At 44.2% G+C, this 26398-nt stretch overlaps 1 protein-coding gene across 1 annotated transcript in view; it reads right to left on the reverse strand.

Moving 5' to 3' along the window:
- Nucleotides 1–7717: 7717 nt before the first annotated feature.
- Nucleotides 7718–26398, reverse strand: part of DSTYK (dual serine/threonine and tyrosine protein kinase) — a 29828-nt gene continuing 11147 nt past the window's right edge. The window contains exons 2-12 of the mRNA XM_010854167.1: nucleotides 23419–24088; nucleotides 19601–19833; nucleotides 19117–19200; nucleotides 18286–18462; nucleotides 17323–17452; nucleotides 16820–16976; nucleotides 16251–16383; nucleotides 14520–14633; nucleotides 12402–12516; nucleotides 10887–11021; nucleotides 7718–10453 (exon numbers count right to left, since the gene is read on the reverse strand). Coding sequence (XP_010852469.1) covers nucleotides 10266–10453; nucleotides 10887–11021; nucleotides 12402–12516; nucleotides 14520–14633; nucleotides 16251–16383; nucleotides 16820–16976; nucleotides 17323–17452; nucleotides 18286–18462; nucleotides 19117–19200; nucleotides 19601–19833; nucleotides 23419–24088 — 2136 coding nt within the window. The 3' untranslated portion in view covers nucleotides 7718–10265. The remainder of the gene's footprint in view (nucleotides 10454–10886; nucleotides 11022–12401; nucleotides 12517–14519; nucleotides 14634–16250; nucleotides 16384–16819; nucleotides 16977–17322; nucleotides 17453–18285; nucleotides 18463–19116; nucleotides 19201–19600; nucleotides 19834–23418; nucleotides 24089–26398) is intronic.

Genomic DNA, 26398 nt, shown 5'->3' on the forward strand with positions numbered 1-26398 from the left:
ACAATTAAGACGAGCAGAAATTAATGAAACAGAAAACAGAGATACAATGGGGAAACAACCAAACCAAAAGGCGGCTCTCTGAGAAAAAGCAAACGGCTCAGCTGCAGTACGTGTGCACGTCAGAAGGATGCACTGCAGTAAAGACGGATGTGCTACAGTGACAGCAGATTAGCTTGGGTGAAATCAGAGGCTTGCGAGTGAAAATAAAAAGCTACAGAAGGTTAAATACAGGTAACACCATTTTTGTAAAGCTCAAGAACACGTAAAACCAAGTTATGTATTACTCAGGGTGTATCTGGGAAAAAATTTTTTTAAAGCAAGAGAATGATAAGCACAATCAGGACTGGCATCTGGGAAGAGCCCAGAGGGGCCTCAAGACCATGGGAATGTTCTGGTGCGGGGAGCGAGCTCCGCCTCTGGCAAAGGTCATGAGGAAGGAGGCTTGGCATACGCAAAGGCGGGATCAAGCCTCAGGAGTCTCCCTGGAAATTCTCGAGCAATCTACCCCCAAAACCAGAGTCTGCCTACTTTCTGCTTTGTGCTTTCACCTACACCTCTGACTTTACGGGGGGCTGTCCCCCACTACCTCTCTGAAAAAAGAGTTAGCTTACAGCTCCAGTTAATAATTCCTGGGTGTGACAGTGTTTAACCTACAAACTCCTTTGGAAATCCTCTAGCCTGCCTGAATAGGTTTTTCTGGCCACATGTGATTGTTCAGAGCCTCCCAACTGCGAGAGGCAGGAGATGTTCTAAACTGTCTAAACACAGATTCTTTTGAGTAGTTAAAAGATTGATTAGAAATTGTATTGGTGAAGGGATTTCCACTTGTTGGGCCAATGTTTGCTGCTAAGTTTCCATATCCCTTACCTGCTGTGTCCCTGGCAGTGTATTGATTAATATAATTGGTGTAAGTAGTAGCTTTAATGTTTGTAACCTGGGACCCTTGAGTTAATTCTTTTTCTTGTTATAGCCCACCACACCTTTGCTCTGTAGGAATGCAACTTTATCTAATGCTTTTTGGAGGCTGGCGCCTGACTTGAGAATAATCACCTTTAGAGAAAAAGGCCTCCGGGCCAGAAGATGATGCAAATCACCTAAACTTTTGCATATGATAAGTTTGCAGGAAGAAAGCCTGGCTTACTGCATGACTCTACCCCTTCCCCCATTATCCTCTATGCATAACTTAAGGTATAAAAACTACTTTGGAAAATAAAGTGCGGGCCTTGTTCACCGAAACTTGGTCTCACCATGTCGTTCTTTCTCTTACCTTCTGGCTGAATTATTCAGCCTCTTTTCTACACTGAATTTTCCTACTGAGCTATCCTCATTCTATTACTCTTTATATCCTTAATTAATGTTTAATTAAGCAATTGTTTCCTGATCTTCGCTGACGCCGTCCCCGCTTCGAATTCCCTGGATCAGCCGGGGCTGGTCCCCGGCATTCTGGTCCACAAATTTACAAGGATGCTTGTAAATATGATTTTTTGCAGGTATCTAATAATAATTTTTAAAAACTGTAAGCAAATCCTGGTCAGTAGAATGTCTCAGACTAACTCTGCATCGTTTCTCTACGTGTCAGTATGGAACTGTCTCATCCTCTGCTGCCCTCTTCTTTTGCCTTCAGTCTTTCCCAGCATCAGAGTCTTTTCCAATGAGATGGCTCTTTACCATCAGGGGCCAAAGTACTGGGGCTTCAGCTTCAGCAATAGTCCTTCCATCGAATATTCAGGGTTAATTTCCTTTAGGATTGACTGGTTGGATCTCCTTGCAGTCCAAGGGACTCTCATGAGTCTTCTCCAACACCACGGTTGAAAAGCATCAATTCTTTGATGCTAGGCCTTCTTTATGGTTCAACTTCCACATCTGTACATGACTACTGGAAAAACTATAGCTTTGACTATATAGACCTTTGTTGGCAAAGTGATGTCTCTGCTTTTTAATACAGTCTAGATTTGTCATAACTTTTCTTCCAAGAAGCAAACATCTTTAATTTCATGGCTGCAGTCACCATCCACAGTGATTTTGGAGCCCATCTGAGCAGATACAAACTACTATATATAAAATAAGTAAACAAGGTCCTACTATATAACATAGGGAGCTATATTTAATATCTTAGACCCTGATGCTGGGAAAGCCTGAGGGCAGGAGGAGAAGGGGACGACAGAGGGTGAGATGGCTGGACGGCACCACCCGTGTCCATGATGCCATCACCCATCGTGGACATGGGTTTGGGTGGACTCCGGGAGTTGGTGATGGACAGGGAGGCCTGGCGTGCTGAAAGAGTTGGACACGACTGAGCGACTGAACTGAACTGAAACTATTTCTTACTTATTCATTTATTCGGCTGTGCTGGTCTTACTGTGGCACAGGATTTTGTCTTTGCTGTGGTGTGCAGGGTCTTTAGTTTCAGGATGTGGGATCTGAGCTCCTTGATCAGCAATCAAACCCGGGCCACTTGCATAGGGAACATGGAGTCTTCGCCACCACGCTACCAGTGAAGTCATCCAATCTCTTGTAATAAACTGTAATGGAAAAGAATATAAAAAAGAATATGTGTATGTATAACTGAAATACTTCTCAACACCAGAAACTAATGCAACTGTAAATCAACTACACTTTGATTTTTTTAAAAAGCCTATAGCACATTGCTGGATGCTTGAGTGTTTTTATGGTTAATCTCATTGAGAAGCCTTGCTAAGAAAACAAGGAAATTGGAATAAAAACCAAGGAGGTCTTCTTACAATGAAAGCAAGCCCAGAGGTTGAAAAATGAACCTCCCGGAAACCTGGCTGTTTCCCCTCCATGCACAGGCTCCAATCTATAAACCTCCTTCCCTGACCTTGCCACCCAGGAGTGCCAGAAGGGTGGATATAAACATCAAGCAGCCCAAGAGGTGACCCACGGCAGGCACTTGTCACCTTGAGCCTGTCCTGAGTCTGTGTTCCTTTTCTAGCAGTTCTTTGATTACCTTTCAGGAATCACGTCTTCTCCACTGAATGTGGTTTTGGTGAGCAGGCAGATCGAGGCTCCGGGCTCCTACCGTGGGATCTGGAGGAGTCTTCCAACCCAGAAGACAGTACAGAGAAGACACGGGCCTGGGGCTGTGCTGGGCCAGCTGAGAACACCCTCCCTGGCAGCACACGCATCAGGACTGAAACCGTTCTTCACAGCCACCATGAAAATTTGCTCCGGTTCCGACTGGCTGATTCAATGAGTCTGAATTTACGGTTTCCTATTGATTTTGTGAGCCTCTGATATCTTTCCAACACATATTTCCTTTTTCCTAAATTAGCCATTTCATTCATTTTCTAAAATGACGATAAAAATAGATGTTCATAGTAGATGAACAGTAACAGAAATTCAATCCACTAGACGTTGGATGTTCTCTCCTAGGAAAGCCGCTGTTACCATTTTGATATATGTCCTTACAAACTTTTCTCTGTGTACATATAGAGAGATGGACTAGATCTCTAGATAATTTGGAGTTATGGGAGAATGGAAGAGGTTTTACCAAAAAAAGAAGTCACACTAAATAATTCTTATGTGTATTTTTTATAGGATATAGTATAAACATCTTCCCTCGTGAGTACAGAGAAATTTACACCATTCCTTTTAGTGGCTGCATAGCAATCCATGGTGTAAGAACCAGAATTTAATCATCCCCTGTTGTCATACATTAACACTGCCTCCAACTTTTTAGTATTACAAATAATAATGCAATAAATACTTACACACCCCTTCATGGGTCACAGCCTTGTCATGGCAAAGAGGCTTACATAATTCAATGACGCTATAAGCCATGCTATGCAGGGCTACCCCAGATGGATGGGTCATGGTGAAGAGTTCGGACAAAATGTGATACAAAATGAGAAGGAAATGGCAACCCACTCCAGTATTCTTGCCACGAGAACCCCATAAACAGTATAAAAAGACACCAGAAGATGAGCTTCCCCCCACCCCTACATCGGTTGGAAGGTGTCCAGTATGTAACTGGGGAAGTGGGTGGTGGTGGTTTACTTGCTAAGTCATGTCCAACTCTTGGGACCCCATGGACTGTAGTCAGCTAGGCTCTGCTGTCCATGGATTTCCTAGGCAAGGATACTAGAGTGGGTTGCCATTTCCTTCTCCAGAGGATCTTCTTGACCCAGGGATCAAACCCAGTCTCCTGCATTATAGGCAGATTCTTTATCAACTGAGCCACCAGGGAAGCCCCTACTCAGGAAAAGCAGAGGGCAAACACTAATAGCTCCAGAAAGAATGAAGCATTTGGGCAAAGTAGAAACAATGCATCAGCTGTGGATGTGTCTGGTGGTGAAAGGAAAATAGGATGCTGTAAAGACCAATATTGCATAGGAACCTGTAACTTTAGGTCCATGAGTTGGACGTGGTTAAACAGGAGAAGGCAAGATTGAACACTGACATCTTAGGAATTGGTGAACTAAAATGGACAGGATGGTCGAACTTAATTCAGATGATCATCATACCTACTACTGTGGGCAAGAATCCCTTAGAAGAAATGAAGTAGCCTTCACAGTTAACAAGAGTCCAAAATACAGTACTTGGGTGCAACCTCAAAAATAACAGGATGATCTCATTTCTAAGGCAAACCATTCAACATCACAGTAATCCAAGTCTCTGCCCCAACCAGTCATGCCAAAAAAGCTGAAGTTGACCAGTTCTATGAAGATCTACACGAACTTGCAGAACTAACACCAAAAAAAAAGATGTCCTTTTCATTATATGGGACTGGAATGCAAAAGTAGGAAGTCATAAACAGATACCCAGAATAACAGGCAAGTTTGATGTTGGAGTACAGAAAAATGAAGCAGAGCAAAGGCTAACAGAGTTTTGTCCAGAGAACATGTTGGTCTTAGCAAATACCCTTTTCCAACAACTTAAAGAGATGACTTTACACATGGACATCACCAGATAGTCAATTTGAAATCACGTTGATTATGTTTTTTGCAGCTGAAGATGGAGAAGCTCTATAAATCAGCAAAAACAAGACCTGGAGCTGACTGTGGCTCAGATCATGAGCTCCTTATTGAAAAATTCAGGCTTAAATTGAAGAAAGTAAGGAAAACCATTAGGCCATTTAGGAATGACCTAAATCAAATTCCTTATGATTATACAGTGGAGATGATGAATAGATTCAGGGGATTAGATCTGGTAGACAGAGTGCCTGAAGAACTGTGGACAGAGGTTCATAACATTGTACAGGAGGCAATGTTATGGTCCAGAACCATCCCAAAGAAAAAGAAATGCAAAAAGGCAAAGTGGTTGTCTGAGGAAGCTTTGTAAATAGCTGAGGAAAGAAGAGAAGCAAAAGGCATGGGAGAAAGGGAAAGATACACCCTACTGAATGCAGAGCTCCAGAGAAGAGCAAGGAGAGATAAGGTTTACCTAAATGAGCAATGCAAAGAAACAGAGGAAAACAATGGAATGGGAAAAACTAGGGTTCTCTCCGAGAAAACTGGGAGATATTAAGGGAACATTTCATGCAAGGATGAGCATGATAAAGGGTAGAAACAGTAAGGACCAAATAGAAGCAGAAGAGATTAAGAAAAGGTGGCAAGAATACACAGAAGAACTGTACAAAAAAGGTCTAGGTCATTCACCTAGAGCTGGGCATCCTGGAGTGTGAGGTCAAGTGGGCCTTAAGAAGCATCACTACAAACAAAGCTAGTGGAGGTGTCAGAATGCCAGCTGAGCTATTTAAAATCCTCAAAGACAATGCTATGAAAGTGATGCACTCAATATGCCAGCAAATTTGGTAAACTCAGCAGTGGCCACAGGATTGGAAAAGGTCAGTTTTCATTCCAATCCCAAAGCAGGGCAATGCCAAAGAATGTTCAAACTATTGTACAATTGTGTTCATTTCACATGCTGGTAAAGTTATGCTCAAAATCCTTCAAGCTAGGCTTCAGCAGTACGTGAACCAAGAACTTCCAGATGTACAAGCTGGGTTTCGAAGAAGCAGAAGAACCAGAGATCAAATTGCCAACATTTGCTGGATCATAGAAAAAGAAGGGAATTCCTGAAAAACATCTGCTTCAGCATCATTGACTATGCTGTGGAATAATTAGAGAGATGGGAGTACCAGACCACCTTACCGTCTCCTGAGAAATCTGTATGCAGTTCAAGAAGCAACAATTAGAACCAGACATGGTACAACCGACTAAGTAAAAACTGGGAAAGGAGTATGACAAGGCTGTTTATTGTGACCCTGCTTATTTAACTTATATGCGGAGTACATCATTCAAAATGCCAGGCTGGATGAATCACAAGCTAGAATCAAGATTTCTGGGAGAAATAACAACAACCTCAGATATGCAGATGATAACACTCTAATGGCAGAAAGTGAAGAAGAACTAAAGAGCCTCCTGATAAGGGTGAAAGAGGGGAGTAAAAAAGCTGGTTTAAAACTCAACATTCAAAAAAATAAGATCATGACATCTAGTCCCATCACTTCATGGCAAATAGATGGGCAAACAATAGAAACAGTGACAGACTTTATTTTCTTGGGCTCCAAAATCACTGCAGATGGTGACTGGAGCCATGAAATTAAAAGACGCTTGCTCCTGGGAAGTAAAGCTGTGACAAACAAAGGCAGTGTATTAAAAAGCACAGACATCACCTTGCCAGTAAAGGTCTGTAGAGTCAAAGCTATGGTTTTTCCAGTAGTCATGTATGAATATAAGAGTTGGACCTAAAGAAGGCTGAGTGCCAAAGAATTGATGTTTTTGAATTGTGATGCTGGAGAAGACTCTTGAGAGTCCCGTGGACAGCAAGGAGAACAAACCAGTCAATCCTAAAGGAAATCAACCCTGAATATTTATCTGAAGGAGTGATGCTGAAGCTGAAGCTGCAATACTTTGGCCACCTAATGAAAAAAGCCAACTTGCTGGAAAAGACCCTGATGCTGGGAAAGATTGAAGGAAAAGGAAAAGGGGGCAGCAGATAGCATCACTGACTTAATAGACATGAATCTGAGCAAACCCCAGGGGATAGTAGAGGACAGAGGAGCCTGGCGTGCTGCAGTTCTTGGGGTTGCAAAGAGCTGGACGTCACTTAGTGACTGAACAACAAACCATAAGCAGTTACAGCAAAAAGTGAAGAAGCCATGGAGTCTGATGTTGTAATCCAAAACAAAACACAACACACACCTGCCCCTGGGAGAGGGCATGTTCCATGCTGACAGCCCCTGGTGGTTACAGAGATTGCTGCTTGCTGGTAGAGGCCTATGATGGTGTCCACTGGGCACTGCCAAGGAAGCAAATCTGAAGAGCAGCTTGAGCCTAAAAACAAGTTCAAATATTCCAAATGCAGAGAGGCCCATATTTGTATTCCATGCCCCAAATGTCTCAAGAGTGTAATAAAGAGTAGCCAGGCTTGTGCACAAGTTTAGAATGTTGCAAGTTCCTGCTAAAGAGAGGCTGGTGCAAAGGGTGTGAACCCAGGAGAGGCTCTGAAAAATAAACTGCTGCCACTGCACTTTTCCCCCTTCTCCTCTGCTGTCCTACCTCCCCTTCCCAGGCCCCACCCTCTAGTCATGTCAAGTGCCCAGGGACTGGGAGTGATCCATGGGGAAGAGTAACATGTTCGGTCAATCTTTATGGCAAACTGAGAGACCTCTAGGAGCCCAGTGGAAATGGAATGGAATAGGGAGCATCCGGTAGACATAGCCAGGGAAGGGAAAACAAAAGCCAAATAGATGTAAACCTAAAATGTTAATATGATCTTTATTATACAGCACATCTGGTGTGTGTGCATCCCAGAAGCACACGCTATAAAACCAAGTCCAGCCATTCAAAATTACACTAAATGAAGACTTAACCCATAGTTGTATGGCTTAAAAATATACACAATTAACACTGTCCTGCTGTAAAAATATTATGGATAGAGACAGGGAGCACAAGAGGGGAGAGAGTGTAAGAACTGCAGTTTGTGTCTGAGTAATTTTCTCTTGTTATTGCACTTTTATTCTACATACTTAGTATATTACACTTTTATTTAACACTGTAATAATAAACATTAGTCCTTTAAAACAAACACACAAAAACATTACGTAAAGACAAAAGACAACAAGCTATCCAGACCGGTTTCCAATGTCAGGTGTTCACACACAGTCTGTTTTCCATCAGCTCAGCTGGACTGGATGTTAACAAAGCAGATAAAGTTAAAAATAAAACCCTTTTAAGAACAGTAGTGCTATTTAAAATCCCCAAGGGAGTTTGCCATACAAGTTTCTCAAGGTTGCTCCCACCTAACCCACTTAAACACCCACTAGTCCTAACCCACCCCACCCTCATACTTAGAAGGATAAACCCTCTTTTTTTCTTTTAAAGAAAAAGTGGGTTATTTGATCCAGCAAATCCAAAAATCAAGCTTTGAAAACTCAAAGAAAGCAACTACTCTTTTGGCAATGGACTCTTGGAGGGCCATTTATCCCACTCTAATGCAGTACAAACTTCCTGACTAGTCAGATGGAATACCACACATGCCTTCTCTCCAAAGCAAGGCCAGGGGGAGTCTACTCCCCAAAGTGCTATTACAATCACCAACCCCCTTGGCTTCTCAGTGCTAAATAATAAGCCAAAAAATAAAGTGTCGTTCAGTGCAGTTATCACTTTGCAGCCCTGCTACCCCAAACCACTTCTCTGATCAGGGAAAAACTTTCTCGATGCCTCTTTGGCAGCTCAAGCAAAAATGCAAAAAAAAAAAAACCACCAAAAATGCAACGGAGAGCTGACAGGTAGGAGCTGAGAGTTGTACAGTCCCGCGTTTCTATCTGTGGCAGTACTACAGCCTTCCCTTTCACTCTTTTTAGTGTTAAAAATTAGGAGAAGCTGCTGCCTAGGCTCTGTCCCTTTAAAACTGATGGGAGTCACAAATGACTTCTTTGGTCTGGGAAGAACCAGCACAGCCCTCCTTTCTAGAGAAGTGAAAGGCTTTTGCTCAATGAGCCCCTCTCTGCAGAGGATCCAGGGAACTAGGGCATGTCTAGGGAAATCCACCCCAACGTGCGTCCCTCAGTCTGCCCAGACCAACCTTGCTGCCAGCTCCCTCGGCCACGGCAGCGACTCTGGAGCCCCAGGCCCCACTGTGTCTCCTGACTGCTCGGCAGGAAGGTTCCTCAGCCAGTTCTGAAGCAACAGAAGGGCCCAGCCTCCAAGCACATTAAAAGTGGCCAGGTGATCAATTTCAGGCTGAGGTGAATTTCCCTAATTCAGGTGGTAAGAAGGAGGGAACATAGTAAGGGTAATTCTTCTCTCCACCCTTCCTCCTACCCCAGCCACAATCTCACCACATCACATGGGAGCACAGACAACCAAAGCTAGGAGGTAAAATCTTCAAGACTTTGGTCTTGTGGAGCCCTCTACAGCCCAAGAACTGCCAGACTTCTTTGAATATCTAGTGTCTTCCCAAGTAATATACAATACAGTACATTTCATGGCATTCCATCACTTAAATAATGGGTGCCAAGGAATAAAGAACCCAAAATTAGTGGACACTGTTATTAAACAAAAGCAAAGTATAAACACATGTTATACATATGTATTCCTGTACTCAGCCTGCTGAGTGTTTAAATAACACTTCCAAATATCTACATCTGGACTGTGGCTGGCCTGGAGACTTTCAGGAATATTTTGCACCTTTTCTTGATACTTTTTAAAAAATGAACTGTAACCACTCATCTCCTTACTAAGCATTAGCCCCTCCCCTGCTTCTTCCTACTCAGGCAAGAGACATGGGGCATCTGCTAGCAAACTAATGTCTGAGAGCAAACTAATGTCTGAGAGCAAACTAGGCCACAGAGGGTAAACTGAAAAGCGGCTCTGGGTAGAGAAAAACCTAGCCTCCCATGTGTAGATAGGAGTGTGGACTACTAAGGCTTCTTAGAATGTTGGGAATGTGGGCTCCACAATGGAAGCACAGAGTCCCCATTACAGCTGGAGCTAAAAGAGTCTGGAAAAGGGAACTGTGTACGACTTTTCTTGAAATTTCATAAGAAGAGATTTATACTGATTTTTTTCTTGGCTAAAGAAATAGCTTGGGTACAGGGGACTGCTGGATATGCCTAAGCAGCCATCCAACTCTTCACTATCTGGGAGTCATCTCAGCCTGGGAGGGTCTCAAGTTTCCCAGCAAGCATCAGTCCCCTTGGGAGCTCTCTGTAATGAATAAATGTCAAATTCTACCCATAGCCAAAAGGTGAGGGGAAGGAAAAAAAAATAAAGAGTGAAACAGAAAGGTCTCTGCTGTCAAGTAGAATCATCGAGTCCTCTGTTTGGCCTCTCAGAATGTGACTTGCATAGCCGGTCCATGATGCCCTGGAGCATGGGCTGGACAATGCCCAAGAGAGGTCTCTGAGAGGGGTCACCATCCCAACAGGCTTCCATCAGCTGCCAGCACTCCTCATCAAACACAGGAAGGCGTTCTGGACGGGCCCCTAGAAAACGGAGCATCGAAATAAGACCAGAGGCAGCGAGAAGGGACCGACACAACGAAGAGGCGTGATCAGCCCGAGGCCGACTGCCCGGTGTGGGCTCAGGATGTTAAACGATGCAATAAGTTTTGGCTTCAGCTGCATTTATCTAGGTTAGAACTTAATAGTAACAGTGATGAAAAACTGGAATATACCGGCATAGGAAGTTGAAGAATTAGACATTTTAAAGAAAAAAAGCCTTCTGAGAATTCAGAACCATGCTGCCTGGAAGGAAAGGTTGGACTTAAATGTCTTTTCTGGATTCCACGATGGTTTAAACGTGTATGAGGTCCTGCTGTGGAGTGGCCAGAGCGGGGGATGGGAGGTGCTGCGGGAGCAGGGGGTCTCAGCGTGCTCCCGCCAGGGGAGTCAGTGAAGCAGGGCTCGTGGCTCTTACCTCTCCGCACATTGTTCCAGAGATGGTCTTTGCTGGCACACCTCTCAAATGCCTCAGGGAGCTTGACAGAGCCTGAGCAGATATACCAGAAGAGAATGCCAAAAGCGTAGACATCCACGGAATTATCATACTTCCCTGCAGCAAGAAAGTGTGACAAGTAGTGAGCAGGGATGGAATCAACAGCATCACTCTCACCTCCATCAGTGGAGGCCTTTTCACACTTTTTTCTAAAGCCTTCTCTATCCATTATCTCTTATAACAACCCTGTTAGAAAGGACACATTTATAATGCCCATTTTATAGTATAAACAATTATGGCACTGGGAAGGCCAAAGATTAAGAGAACCAAGACTAGAACTTGACAAAGGAGAAGGAAAACAGGCCTTTAATTTTAATGGGACTGTCAAGAAGATTAATCCTGAAAGGTCGTATTAGGGAAATAAAATTGGAAAACACAGGTGGGTAAATAGGTTGGAAGCAGAACATGAAGATACTTAAAGTCAGGTAGTCTGGACTGGGTGGGTAGAAGGGGTCATTTATGCTCTAGAGCAGGAGGGAACATGAAGAAAATATTTTAGAAAGATTACGTTTACAACAGTAGGATGAACTGCAGTAGAAACGATCAAAGGACTTTAAATATGAAGTAGCCAAGATCAAATAATAGAAGTGGGAATAGAAATTTTTTAAAGTCAGGGAAAGAAAAATGATGGCTGTCTACTTCTTTGCGATGTGCGTAAGACTACAGTTAGTACACGACTACTAACTACTGTGAGTACACTACAGTTAGTGTGTCCAGCCAACTCCCGATCCTAACGCTGTCGCCCAGCCGTGGCCGACTCTGCGACCCCATGGAATGTAGCACGTCAGGCTCCATGAGATTCTCCAGGCAAGAATACTGGAGTGGGCTGCCATTTCCTTCTTCAGGGGACCTCCCCCACCCAGGGAGCAAACTCGACTCTTCTGCACTGGGAGGCGGATTCTTCACCACTGAGCCACCAGGGAAGCCCGAGCAGCTTCCTACTAGCCATCTATTTTACACATGGCAGTGTACATATGTCAGTGAAACTCTCTTAATTTGTTCCACCCTCTCCTTCCCCTGCTGTGTCCACAAGTCCATTCTCTTCATCTGCATCTCTATTCCTGCCCTTCAAATAGGTTCATCAGTATCATTTTTCCAGATTCTGCAATATATGTGTTAATATATGATATTTTTCTATTTCTGACTTCACTCTATCAATACTTTCTGATTAAATAATTGGTTGACTATGGCAATTACGGCACTAACAGCCCAGAGAGACAGCCAGAAGACAGCTGGTGCCCCCCATTTATAACTGTCTTTCTTGCTCCTGTACCTCTTCCTTTTCTCCCTACTTGTCTTGGGTTTCTCCTGTTCTGGTTCCTCCCCTGCCTGTACCAGAACTGCCAGTAGTACTTGTGGGTATTACTTAGTCCGAAGGGTAGCACTTGGTTAAAATACAGAGCTCTGCCCAAACCCACTCCCCGCCCTCCGGCTTACCTGTGAAAAGCTCAGGGGCCATATGGATTGGCGTCCCCACAATGCTGCCTGACATCATGGCCTCTGGCTTGCAGAATCCTAAGTCTGTGATCTTGGCACGGTTCTGCTTGTCCAACTGCCGACGAAGCAGGATGACAGTCACCCTATGCCTGGTCCTGCACACAGTGCTCAACTACATACCCAAGCTCAGAAGTAGGCATCTACCTCAGAGCAGCACTTCATCAGCTCTGCCTCCAGATCCACTCCCATTCCTTCTTTCCCTAAACCGTAAGCAACCTGGCGCAAGGACTGTCTTTTTCATCTTTGCGTCCCCGGCACATACATAGTGCCTGGCACGCATCAGGAGCTTAGCAAATCGTGGAAGAATGAGTAAGTGAAGGACATAAGGAAAGTATTTCAGTTCCTGATTATTCTCCTCTGACCTCCAGAACCCAGGGCAGAAAGTTGGTAAGTAAGAAGGCTGAGCTCCTTTGGTCAGCTGAGGGCTTTTCTGACACCCTCAAGTTTCCTTTCCTAAGGAAATCTATGTCTCAGAGGAATAAAGAAGCAACTGCATGTATATATAATGGAATATAACTTAGCCACAAAAAAGAACGAAATGATGCCATTTGCAGTGACATGGATGGACCTAAAGATTATCAAAAGAAGAGAAGTCAGTCAGACAGAGAGACAAATATATGATGCCACTTCTATGTGGGGTCTAAAAATGATACAAATGAACTTATTTACAAAACAGAAGCAGACTCACAGACATGGAAAACAACCTTATGGCTATCAAAGGGGAAAGGGGTGGCAGAGGGATAAACTAGGAGTTTTGGATTAGTAGACACAAACTATACATATAAAACAGACAATCAACAATGTTTATAGCACAGGGAACCATATTCCGTATCTTGTAATGGCATAGAATTGGTAAAAATATGATAAAAGAATACAGATATGTAGAACGGAATCACTTTGCTAATGCCAGAAACTAACACAACGTTATAAATCTTTATGTAACTGTAGCCGTGCTGTGCTCAGTCCTGTCCAGCTCTTTCTGACCCCATGGGCTGCAGCCCGCCAGGCTCCTCTGTCCATGGAATTTCCCAGGCAAGAATATTGGAGTGGGTTGCCATTTCCTTCTCCAGGGGATCTTCCCAACCCAGGGATCAAATCCACTCCTCTTGTGTCTCCTGCATTGGCAGGTGGATTCTTTACCACTGAGCTGCAAGGAAGCCCCGATAATGGCATTTTAATTATGTGGAAGAATGTCTTTTCCTTAGAGATACAAGCTGAAGTATTTGGGAGCAAAGTTTGTTTTAAATTAATTTAGCTGCTCCCGGCCTTGGCTGCGGCACTGGGAGCTTCCATCTTTGTTGTGGCATGCAGTGTCTTTAGTTGCAACTACGTGAATCTAGTTCCCCGACCAGGGATCGAACCTACTACATCGGGAGCACAGAGTCTTAGCCACGAATCACCAGGGAATTCCCTAGATGCAGACCTTTATCTGCAACTTACTCTCATATAGTTTAGTAAAAAAATGTGCATGCATATGCAGGTGAAGAGAGAGAGACAGAGACAGAGACAGCCTACACTGGGGGGGGAGAACATGAATCCGGATGAGCAGTGTGTGGGTCTTCATCATACCACTTTTTTAGCTTCTCTGTAAGTTTAAGTTTTCTCACGAGGGTTAGGAGAAAAAACCTTAAGCAATATAAGCTAGACCTATGATGCAATTCTTCCCTACGCTGCAAGTCCAAGATACCATCCATCTATTCTTCTGTGAACTGTTCTACTCTCACCCCAGTCTTTTCCTGTGAACAAATTTATATTTATATGTGAAAGTATTAGCCACTCAGTCATGTCCGACTCTTTGAGACCCTATGGACTGTAGCTAGCCAGCCTCCTCTGTCCGTGGAATTCTCCAGGCAAGAATACTGGAGTGGATAGCCATTCCCTCCTCTAGAGGGTCTTCCCGACCTAGGGCTCGTCTCCTAGACACGAGTCTCCTCCATTGCAGGCAGATTCTTTGCTATCTGAGCCGCTAGGGAAGCCCTGATGTATGTGTACCTCCTTCTAAAGGTCACTTACACGCAGAAACAGGGAGTTACCCTGGGGAAAGCAGCTCTTACGTACCAGCACATTTTTCAGTTTGACATCACGGTGGACAAGTCCCTGGCTGTGCAGGAAGCGGATTCCCTCCACAACATCTAGGGCTATCTGCAAACGGGTCTCCAGGGCCAGCCCAGCCTTGGGGAGACAAAAGGGTTTACGTGTCACCAAGAGGACGACTCCTCAACCCAACTCGCTTATACCAACTGAGAGTTCCTCTGTGAGGTACTGAGAGACTGTGCACACAAGGGCACACGAGCAGAGAAGTGGATGAGAACAAGGGAAGAGGAAGGCAGGCAGGAGAGGGAGACAAGGGAGAAGCAAGGAAAGGCAAGCTGCAAGGGCCAGAGCAAGCCTCCTGGAGGCAGCACTCAGGCAGCCGGACGAGCCCCAAAGGCGACCGACCAGGAGAGCCACAACCAAACACCCGAAGGCATGAGCTCATCTCTAACCTGAATCAACTCTAGAACTGCCTTAGAGACTCAGGGTGAGTATTTCTAGGACTCTCAGGCAGATTTACTTCTGTTGCTTTGTAGGCCTGGTTGGTCCAGGTTTGGTTTTATGGATTCAAATGCCAAAGTCATTCATGTTACTTCTAGCAAAGTTCCAATTTAGGGTCTTCTGAATTCTGGAGAATGTTATACCACTTATCCAGAAGCCCATATATGGTTCTCTAACCCACTTATGGAAAAGCACCTCAAGGTGCTGAGCCTAACTCCCATGAAATGAAGAAGAAGCCACTTGGAGAGTCCTTTTCTTCATTTTATTGATTTCTCTTGGCTCCTGTAAGCATTTCTGAAGATTCTTCTGTCTTACTTCTGAAAGCTTCCATATAAACTGGGAAAAGAGGCACCTGTCAGAAGAAACCTACCAGACACTCTGGGGTTAGCTTTTCTAGCTTGTGTAAAGGACAAACAAAAGAAACCTCCCTATCTCCCTGCTGGGGGCTGTTTTAGTTGAGGGGAACTCAGCATTCAACTGAGAACATTTTACCTTCGTTCAAAATCTTTTGCTTCCCACTGTCTACAAGAGGATTTGAATTTTATGGAATTCTTCACAGTTCTGGTCTTCTATAATTTGCTCCCAGCACTTCCTTGCATGTCGTTTCCCCTCTATTTCCCAAATGAGCCACCTGCTCCACACAGTCATAGTGTCCTTCCCACGTCCTGGGCACTAGCCTATTTCTTCCCCTGGTATAACTTCTTCTTTCCAACATCTGCCCAAATTTTACCCACTAGGGTATTATCAAACTCAAATGCCACCTGTTCATGAAATGATCACTGACCAATTTTTTTTAAAGTCCTGGCCAAAATATATATATATATATTTTTTTTTTCCAATTATATATATATATGTTTTTTGATATCCTCTTATGTTGCTTAATACGAGGCCTTGTACAAAGTAACCACTAATAAATATTTGTTGACCAAAAAAACTAGTTTAATTCACAGAGAACAAAAAAAAGAAAGAATAGTAGCGTTATAGGAAGCTTTTCTGCTCCTCTGTGTAGTCTAGATTTTTACTATTACCACAATAGGTAAAAGTAGTGAATTGCAATATTCTAGATATAAAATGGGGCCAAAAAACAACTTCTGAGACATTTTTTAGGGTTTTGGAACTGAAGGTAATAAAGTTTGATTACTCCAAAAATGTCTTATGAGAGCTAGAGGCTCTGAATCAGGAAGAAGGGAGGAAAGGCCAGAAAGGAGCCCATGAACCTGGCTGCCAACTGGCCACCCCCTGTTGGCCCCTCACCTTCAGTCCCGTGTAGAGGTCCCGGTGCAGCCGCTCCATGATGAGCAGCACGGCAATGCTGGAGCCACCGCCGTAGCTGTAGTCGATGACGGAGCCGTGCAGATCCACCAAGCGCTCATGCTTTGGCAGAGACCTGGTGAGGAGCAGAGGCCTGGGCTAGAGCATCTAGGTGCTATCCTCGAGTAGCACGTCACCACGGGGGACCATGCTTAGTCCAGGCCCAGAGTAATGGCCCTCAGGACAGAGAGAGGGCAAAGAGAATGGCCTCTCTAACAAGGACAGAGAATTATGGAATCTGAAAGGGGACAGGCTTTGAGGACTAAGGAAGAAAGGCAAATATGAGGATGTGTCTAAGAATTAGGATGGGGGGAAAGGGCAGGGAAAGGAGTAAAGGCCTTGAAGAGAGCACATTTCTGGACCTGACCCTGAAATACTGGTCTACAACATTGTGAGACGTGGAATGGAGAGACAGGGCACACTGTATCTCTTGGTACAAAATTTATATGAGGTTTCTAGGTTCTTCTCTAGAAGAATTGCTCCCCACAAAGCTGACGGAGACCAGAACCTACCTCATGTAGTGGAACTCCAAAGCGAGGTCATTCCAGTGCTTCTCATCTGGAGGGACAACAGACTTGAGGGCACAAGGGAAGTGCCCCCCCCAGCTGTCACACAGGTACACCACGCCGTACTGGCCCCGGCCCAGTTCCTGCCCCAGTTTAGGTTTACCTGTAAGGCAAGAGATAAGGCAGCAAGGGTGTGAACGTGCTGGGCAACTGACTCTTGAGATTCAGACGCGGACCTGCCTGGAAGCAAGAAGTCATAACTATGCCAGGGGAAGAAATGTGGGTGTTTTGTAAAGTAGTAACCTAACTGCTTTAATTTAAATAAACTTCGGTTGTGTTATTGGAACTATATAAACAGCAGGACCAAGCAGACTTCATCAGAAACTCAAAAATAGTAGATGTTTAGACAGCTTTGCAAGCTTTAGACTGTGGCATTCTCCGAGGTTGGGTGTGAAGATATTAGATATCCAGAAGCCCCCTCCAATTTCCAGGAAAAAGTAAGGACTCACGATGCAGTAAGACATCCTGTAGAGAACGGCTTTCCAGCGAAAGGCGTGCCAGGCGGGGAGCATGATCTTTCCGAACCTTCAGCCATAGATCTTCAGTTTTCTCCAACCGGCCTGAGTGGCCAGCTTCCAGCTGGGACAGAAAAAGAAGAAAGAAATATGGCTTATCAGGTCCCCAGCTTTGGCTTCCTCACCTATTATAGGGATAACAGTATCTACCTCATGAGGGTAACTGTGAGAATTAAGTAAGATGCATGTAACGCAACTCAGGAGTTGGCAGGTACTGAGCACTCATTAAGTAGTAATTTTTTCCTCCTGGATGTATAATCACAACTACCCACCCTCCCCTCCACAAACATGCACACATATGCAACTGCACACACCCACACCACCCCCCACCCTCCAAAGGCACAAGCAAATGTCACATAATTGCAAACTACTATGAAAGTTGGGGGCTTCCCTGGTGGCTCAGACAGTAAAGAATCTGCCTGTGGTGCAGGAGACCTGGCTTTGATCCCTGGGTTGAGAAGATCCTCTGAAGGAGGGCACGGTAACCCACTCCAGTATTCTTGCCTGGAGAATCCCCATGGAGCCTGGCAGGCTGCAGTCCATGGGATTGCAAAGAGTCAGACGTGACTGAGTGACTAAGCACAAACATGGAAGCTGAAATGCCATCCCTTTTTGTCACTCATTCCTAAAATACTATATAAACTCATATAAAATTCCTACCCCTTGATTTTCATTCCTCTGAGTTTTCTCCATTCTCTCTAGAGTTAGAAAAACATCCACATGAAACATTTATTGATGAAACACCCTGTAACTTAGTATTATCCTCTAACACAACAGAAAGAAAATATACTGATGATTTTTTAAACAATTATATGGAGGGCAGTAGATAAAGCACTCCACAGCGGATGAGGCTCCTCTCTGCTTGATCCGGTTGCATTCCCTTTCCGACAGACTCACCTGCCGCAAGGAAGCTGCAAAGGCTTCGTGAGAACTGTTGAGCCGAGTCCTGAACTGGCTGCAAATGCTTTTGGCCAGCTTGGAGGCACTGAGGCTCTCGATGGCTTCCTGGGCCACCTTCCTCTTCCACTCCAGTGTGATGGCAGGTGGGCTCACCCAAGTGATGCGCTGGATGATCTGTCAGGACAGGGGTAGTGAGAGCACTGAGGGGTGGAGACTGGAACCGCTAGAACCCCTTCCTTGCTGGATTACCCATTCAGCAGGCCAGGATCTTAAGACAAGAGCTGTATGAGGTCCAACACTCCTCTCCAATTTCACCTACCTCAAAATCGGGGCTCAGTCCAACGGAAGGCATCAAAGAACACTAGGCTTGGAATGCATGTTCACGAATCCTCAATACATTACAGTCAGTACTGGGGGTGCCTGGTAAATCCCTTTCTAAAGTCAGCAAATAATTCAATATAAGAACCAGACTGAATACCAGAAAATAAATTCTATTCATGGTCTTTGGTAACAAAGCCTGGTTCTGAGAAAACACTTAGGTTGGGGAAAAGAACATGAAACAGCTAGAGAAGTAGAGCTTTATGGCTCCATAAAATATCACTTAGATACATCACTTCTAAGAGTTAAAGGGGACACTGTTAATAATTATTTCAGAACAGGCATAAATCAGAACTTCCCCAGGCAGGGAAATCAGGACAAACGGCCACCCATATTGACAGATATCAGTTTGTCTAGGACAGACATCCTAGACATTAGTTCCTGTTGGAGCGACCAAGATTCATTTGAGCCAATTAGGGGCTGAAAAATCTTTCCCTAAAAAACCTCTACCTGTTTGATTTGCTCCCACAGCATCCTTGTAACTGAGGACCCTGAGTGAAATGTGACTTCAACATGATAGGCAGCATTTAAGATCTGAAAAAAGAAGACACAATAAGAAAGTCAATATGCCCTGAGTAAAGTGGATAATTTAAAAATGCAACAAATGATATTTATTTCAAGAACATGGTCCAGTTTCAAGGTTGCCAAATCCACCCCTCAATGTATGTGCAGAGTCAAGGCAGGGCGATCATCTGTTTTGTGACCAGTGGGACCCCTCTACTTCATCTTCATCATCTTGCTCATCGGCTGAACTGCAACCTGACAGTTCACAAGCACCTCCCACAGACAGTGGTCATGAGACAGGAAAACAAAATTCAAACTGGACTGGCAAAAAGACTGAAAGGGAAATTCTTGGCTAACTTGACGCTGGGCTCGTGGGTGGATTCCGTTTCATGTGTTATCTGTGGCCAGCTCTTAACTACCCTCTGAGTACCTGTTTGAGATAATTACTGGTGATGTGAACTGAGACATCCTGAGACTTCTCCAGGCTCTGCAGACACCGTTCCAGGGTTCCAACGAAGCTCTCACGTAGGTAATCCACGGAGCTGATCAGCTTGTTAGCCACTGCTTGATTAAGCCGGGAAATGATGAGCTCCTGGATCTGTCGGATGCAGCATTTGATCTCTCTGGTGCCCACTGGTTCTCCATTCTCAGGGACAATGACATCTATGGAGGCACAGCAAAAAGCTAGTTGGTTGTGAGGGGAATGGGCAGGTACACTGAATAAAGTCGGACCCAAGGAGCTAGCATGCTGATGGCTACAAAACACACATGGCTGACTACCTCGGACTCTCAGCATGCGGGGCCACGCGATCCTCAACCATTTCAGGCATCTAAGAGTCCTGAAGGAGCACCTGTTGTACAGAATGAACCTCCTGATCCTGTCAGCTCTTACACCACATTTACAGAAGGGAAGGAACAACACTCACTGAGTGCAGGCTATCTGAAATGCACAGGAAGTATTTTACATATCTAATTTAATCTAACCCTAACAACACGTCAGAAGGGTATCACTGGTTATATTTGATACATCAGGAAAAAGCTCCAAAAAAAGAATAAACTGGGCACTGGGAGGGGATGCTGGAGTTAGGGAATAATATACCTAGCATTTGAACGCAAAGCTCATGAATTCCAAAGCCTCTAATCTTTGTAATATTTCACACTTCCGAGCAAATTAATGAGAAAAATCCAAGAGTCAACAATTCAATTCTAATCAATTACTAGAGAAATAAAAAGTAAAACTGGAATGCTGTCATTGCCTCAAGGATACAAATGTGCATCCTTGCATTGGAAGTGCAGAGTCTGAACGTCTGGACTGCCAGGGAAGTCCCCACGCTGAGGTTTTGAAGCTGGTTCCCAGGAAGATGGTAACATCAATAACTGGGAATAGATAAAGACGAAGTAAGTGTGGAAATTGTGAGCATGAGCTCAGGAATCAGACTGTCTAGATTCAAGTTCTGCCTCTACTACTTAGTATCTGTGTGACCTTGAGCAAATTACTGAAGCTATCTGAGCCTTGTTGCTGCTGCTAAGTCGCTTCAGTCATGTCCAACTCTGTGAGACCCCAGAGACGGCAGCCCACCAGGCTCCTCCATCCATGGGATTTTCCAGGCAAGAGTACTGGAGTGGGTTGCCATTGCCTTCTCCGATCTGAGCCTTAGAAAATGGTAATAAGCAGAACCCACCTATGGAGGCTGTTCTACTACATTAAGAACTATGGATGGAAGTTCATGACATTGTACAGGAGGCAGTGATCAAGACCATCTCCAAGAAAAAGAAATGCAAAAGGCAAAATGGTTGTCTGAGGAGGCCTTACAAATATCTGAGAAAAGAAAAGAAAAGAAGCAAAGGCAAAGGAGAAAAGGAAAGATATACCTACCCATCTGAATGCAGAGTTCCAAAAACAGCAAGGAGAGATAAGAAAGCCTTCCTCAGTGATCAATGAAAAGAAATGAGGAAAACAACAGAATGGGAAAGACTAGAGATCTCTTTAAGAAAATCAGAGCTACCAAAGGAACCTCTCATACAAAGATGGGCACAATAAAGGACAGAAATGGTATGGACCTAATAGAAGCAGAAGATATTAAGAAGAGGTGGCAAGAATACACAGAAGAACTATTCAAAAAAGTTCTTCATGACCCAGATAATCACGATGGTGTGATCACTCACCTAGAGCCAGACATCCTGGAGTGCAAAATCAAGGCCTTAGGAAGCATCACTATGAACAAAGCTAGTGGAGGTGATGGAATTCCAGTTGAGCTACTTCAAGTCCGAAAAGATGGTGCTGTTAAAGTGCTGCACTCAATATGCCAGCAAATTTGGAAAACTCAGCAGTGGCCACAGGACTATAAAAGGTCAATTTTCATTCCAGTCCCAAAGAAAGGCAATGCCAAAGAATGTTCAAACTACCATACAATTGCACTCATCTCACACGCTAGCAAAGCAATGCTCAAAATTCTCCAAGCCAGGCTTCAACAGTACATGAACTGAGAACTTCCAGATGTTCAAGCTGGATTTAAAAAGGCAGAGGAACCAGAGATCTAATTGCCAACATCCTTTGGATCACAGAATAAGCAAGAGAGTTCCAGAAAAACATCTACTTCTGCTTTATTGATTATGCCAAAGCCTGTGACTGTGTGGATCACAACACACTGGAAAATTCTGAAAGAGATGGGAATACCAGACCACCTGACCTGCCTCCCGAGAAATCTGTATACAGGTCAAGAAGCAACAGTTAGAACTGGACATGGAACAACAGACTGGTTTCAAATTGGGAAAGGAGTACATCAAGGCTGTATACTGTCACCCTATTTATTTAACTTATATGCAGGGTACATCATGAGAAACACCAGGCTGGATGAAGCACAAGCTGGACTCAAGACTGCCGGGAGAATATCAATAACCTCAGATATGCAGATGATATCACCCTTATGACAGGAAGTAAAGAGAAACTAAAGAGCCTCTTGATGAAAGTGAAAGAGGAGAGTGAAAAAGCTGGCTTAAAACTCAACATCCAAAAAACTAAGATCATGGCATCCGGTCCCATCACTTCATGGCAAATAGATGGGGAAACAGTGACAGACTTTATTTTCTTGGGCTCCAAAATCACTGCAGATGGTGACTGGAGCCATGAAATTAAAAGACGCTTGCTCCTTGGAAAAAAAGCTATGATCTATCTAGACAGCATATTAAAAAGCAGAGACATTACTGTGTCGGCAAAGGTCCGTCTAGTCAAAGCTATGGTTTTTTTTCAGTAGTCATGTATGGATGTGAGTTGGACTATAAAGAAAGCTTAGCATCAAAGAATTGATGCTTTTGAACTGTGGTGTTGGAGAAGATTCTTGAGAGTCCCTTGGACTGCAAGGAGATCCAACTAGTCAATCCTAAAGGAGATCAGTCCTGAATATTCATTGGAAGTTGAATGCTGAAGTTGAAGCTCCAATATATTGACTACTTGATGTGAAGAGCTGACTCACTGGAAATGACCCTGATGCTGGGAAAGACTGAAGGCAGGAGGAGAGGGGATGGCAGAGGATGAGATGGGTGGATGGCATCACTGACTCAATGGACATGAGTTTGAGAAAGCTCCGGGAGTTGGTGCTGGACAGGGAGGCCTGGTGTGCTGTAGTCCATGGGGTTGCAAAGAGTTGGACGTGACTGAGCGACTGAACTGAACTGAGAGCTAATGTTCACACAGGAGTCACTATACAAAGTCAGTAGCACCCAGACCTCAGATACCAAAAGACCTGACTAAGCATTTGGCCCAGTTTTGTTAACAGTCACTCATGAAGTATAGGAATGCCAGAAAAGCTAAAACCGCTACTTTGGGAAATCCTTCTGAGTTAGGTCTCAGGAGCACCCTGAAAAGAAAATGAGACCATGACACACAAAAAAGAACCAACAAAGCAGCATGGGCCATGACAAAGGAGTCAGGATTAAAGCATGACTCTGACATTCTTCAAGCAGCTCTTCTCCAGTCTTAAAAAGGCAAGGGGATACAAATAGGAACTGGAGACTAAAGAGCAGTATTGGGATGAATTTATCAAATAGGAAGGAATGATGGCAGACTTTTCCAAGAAGGCCTCTCAGAAGAAGAGAGGCCAACTTCGCTCAATGATTTCAGGTAGGCTGCTGCTAATGAGCCCCATCGGGGTAGGTACCTTTGGGCTTCAGAAGTGACGTACTCTATGCCACCTGGAAAGGGTTCGAGGATGCCCCAGTTCCTGCACCCTACCAAGCTCTAAGACCCACCTTTGAACTCCATGTTGGCAGCATCATCCAGAAGTTCCTCCTTCATGGTGTTAAGAGTCTCAACGATCATGTCCTTCATTTCCTCTTGCTTCCGGTTGGCAATATTCATCAATGATTCGTACAGCTCATTCTCCTTTTTTCGAGTGTATTCCAGACGTTTGGGCGTAATCTGCAGGTCCCGCTGCATGTCAAAAGCCTGGTTAATGAAGATGTCGAGGCAGCGGCAGTGCACCAGGTTCAGGGTCTTGGCTGCGTCCACCAGGCGAGTCTGCAGCACCTGGTGAGAAAACGTGTTCAAGTGTCTCAGCTTCTCACTTTGCTCCACCAACATGCTCTGAGCTTTGGTGTCCTGGCCGGGGGCCCCACAGTTACAGTGGCTGCTGCTCAGATAGCCCAGGTCAGTCAGCTGTCGATGAAGTGGCGATCTTTCACTCTCCATTCTTTCAGTGGAGGAGTCAATTATCTCCGAGCCCAGCTTCGGCACTTTGAAAAAGAATATGGGAAAGGAGAAATACTTTCGGATTTCCTGAAGCTCTTGCTCATCCCTCTCAGAGAGTTCATCTTTGTGGAGCGCATAGGTTATCACAGGCAAGAAATCATTCACCAAGTCACTCAGAACATCCACTGTGGGCCGGAGGCCTTGGCACGGTGCTACCACAATGTCCACTTCCTGGAAGGGGAAGGGGGTCATATCAGCACTTCAGGGTCAGAACCAGTCCTTGCCTCCCCAGAGTCCCACACTGAGACCAAAATCCAGACCTATGATGGGGCAACTGGGCTTCAGTATATGCCCTAATCACTTGTCCCCCTCCTTCCTTGGTTAGCAACACTCCCTGGTGCCACCTAAGCAGGCAGGCACTCATCAAGAGAGAGTGAAAAAACAAGTAAGTAGGAAGGATGGCAGTCCTTTCAGCCATTTAGATTAAAAAAGAACCTGGAATCCCTTTTGTTGCTTTGGAAACTCCCGCTGATTCCCTCTGTGAAGAACTCTTAGACTGGGAGTGGATCTGCCTGGAACATTCCTCCCCCTCTTTCTAACCTGACTCATCCTCAACTTTCTAACTCCCATGCATCCTTTAAATCTCAGTGTATACACTGTGTCATACCCTTCTGGAGTCTCTCCTAATAGGAAATCCCTATTAGGGGAGTACTCGCTACTTCTGCTTCTCTTAATGGTCAATACACTTATATACTTATAATTTACTTATTTAAAAACAAGTTGTTTTTTTCCCAATTAGCCCATAAACTCTTCCGAGAGAGGGAACATGTCTATCTTTTTCACTCCTGTAAGTCCAGTGCCTGGTATAGAGTAAGTCCTTAACACTGTTGAATCAATCAATCAAGCAGCAAACTAAAGGTTAGATGTGTCAAACATTACCATCCTATCTTAAGAGTTGGCAAACATCCCACGGTCTCAGCCATCTAGGTCTCAGGAATACCTTTATGCTCATGATCAGTTGGTCCGGCAGAGACTAAGGTCTGCCTACCCAATATTTAACTTCTGCATCATTGGGAAGGCAATGTCTTTCATAGACGGGGCAGCCAATAATAGGTAGGACAACAGAAAGCTCTTCAAAGGGTTGAATCTGCTAGCAAGTACACCCTTTGGCCCTGCCCTTCTTGCCTGGAGCACAGGTGTGACAGACAGAGCAGCAGTGGTCACCCTACAGTCCCTAGGCAATCCCGAGAGTAGAAGCCAGCCTGAGGATGAGGAAGCAAAAAGAAATCGGGAGCTTGGATCTCTGATGACTACAGAGCTGCCACACCAGCTCTCAACTGCCTAGCTTTGGACTTATATAAGGGAAAAATATATTAACCTCTGTCTTGCTTAAGCAAACCCCTATTTTTCTGTTTGTTAACTATGTTTGAAGCCAATCATCACTGATACACCCAACTCCTAAACAGGTCATTTCCCTAGCTAGTAGTTTCTGCTTATCATTCTACTTCTTCACTAAGGATCTCGACTCACTTAAGAGCATACATTTCCATCCATATGGGAATATGGAGGGAAATAAATTTTGCTCCTCTAAACCTCTGAAACTGCCTACTTTGCCTGGCACTCCAGACCTAAGCACTGATCTAGAGACTCGTGCCCATATTACCACTGCAGGCACACCAACCCTGAAGTCTGCAGACTCAAAATCAATCCTTTGCAGAATTCTAAAATGTTTTAAAGAGTTTTCCTTTTTTATCTCCTTCTCCAGACAATGGAGAAAGGGCTGGGAAATGCCAGCTTATTGCTTCTTGTACTATGTGTAAGTGTGTGTGTGTGTGTGTGTACGTGTGCCTGTACTAAAGAACAGAGAGTGAGAGACAGCAAGCTCTTACTTCCACCAAAGCACAAAGGTCTCACCTTCTTCCTCAACAAAGAATTCATAAATTTTATTCTCAGGTAGGCCACAGAGCTTTCATTTGGCTGGCCACTTTGAACTCCCTAAAACTAAAAGTGCTTTTAGCATCTCATCATTTGTAATTTGAGCAAACACTGTATAAATCTACTAGCTTTCTAGCCAAGCCTAGGCCAAGAAGAAATCTGCGATTCACCTGTGCCTCAAACTGCATGGAATGTTTTCTGATTGGAAGACTAATCTGACACTCACTCTGCTACTTGAAACAAGCCACCTCTCACTGCCCTGAGTCACAGTGCTGGAGTATGAATCGTTTCATGAGGCACATTCAAAAAAGAGGGTACATAAGGACATTTAAGGTCCACAGTATAGCATGCAATCGCTTAAATGCAACATTCTAATTACATATAGTAATTACAGACTAGAAGAGAATTTCAAGAAATGAAAAGTTATAACAAGATAATTATAGGTGACAGTGGCTTTAAAAATTTTTTTTAAATGGCTTCTGTCTTAAATATATCTTTTTAAAAATATAAATGAATCAAACTTATTAGAGAAATATTAAGAGAAAAAAGTCTAAATATTTAAACCAAAGTAAGCATTGTTTAGAAAGTTTTCAGGAAGAATTTTGC

Source organism: Bison bison, unplaced genomic scaffold, assembly GCF_000754665.1.
Source record: "Bison bison bison isolate TAMUID 2011002044 unplaced genomic scaffold, Bison_UMD1.0 scf7180017864338, whole genome shotgun sequence".
NCBI lineage: Eukaryota > Metazoa > Chordata > Mammalia > Artiodactyla > Bovidae > Bison > Bison bison.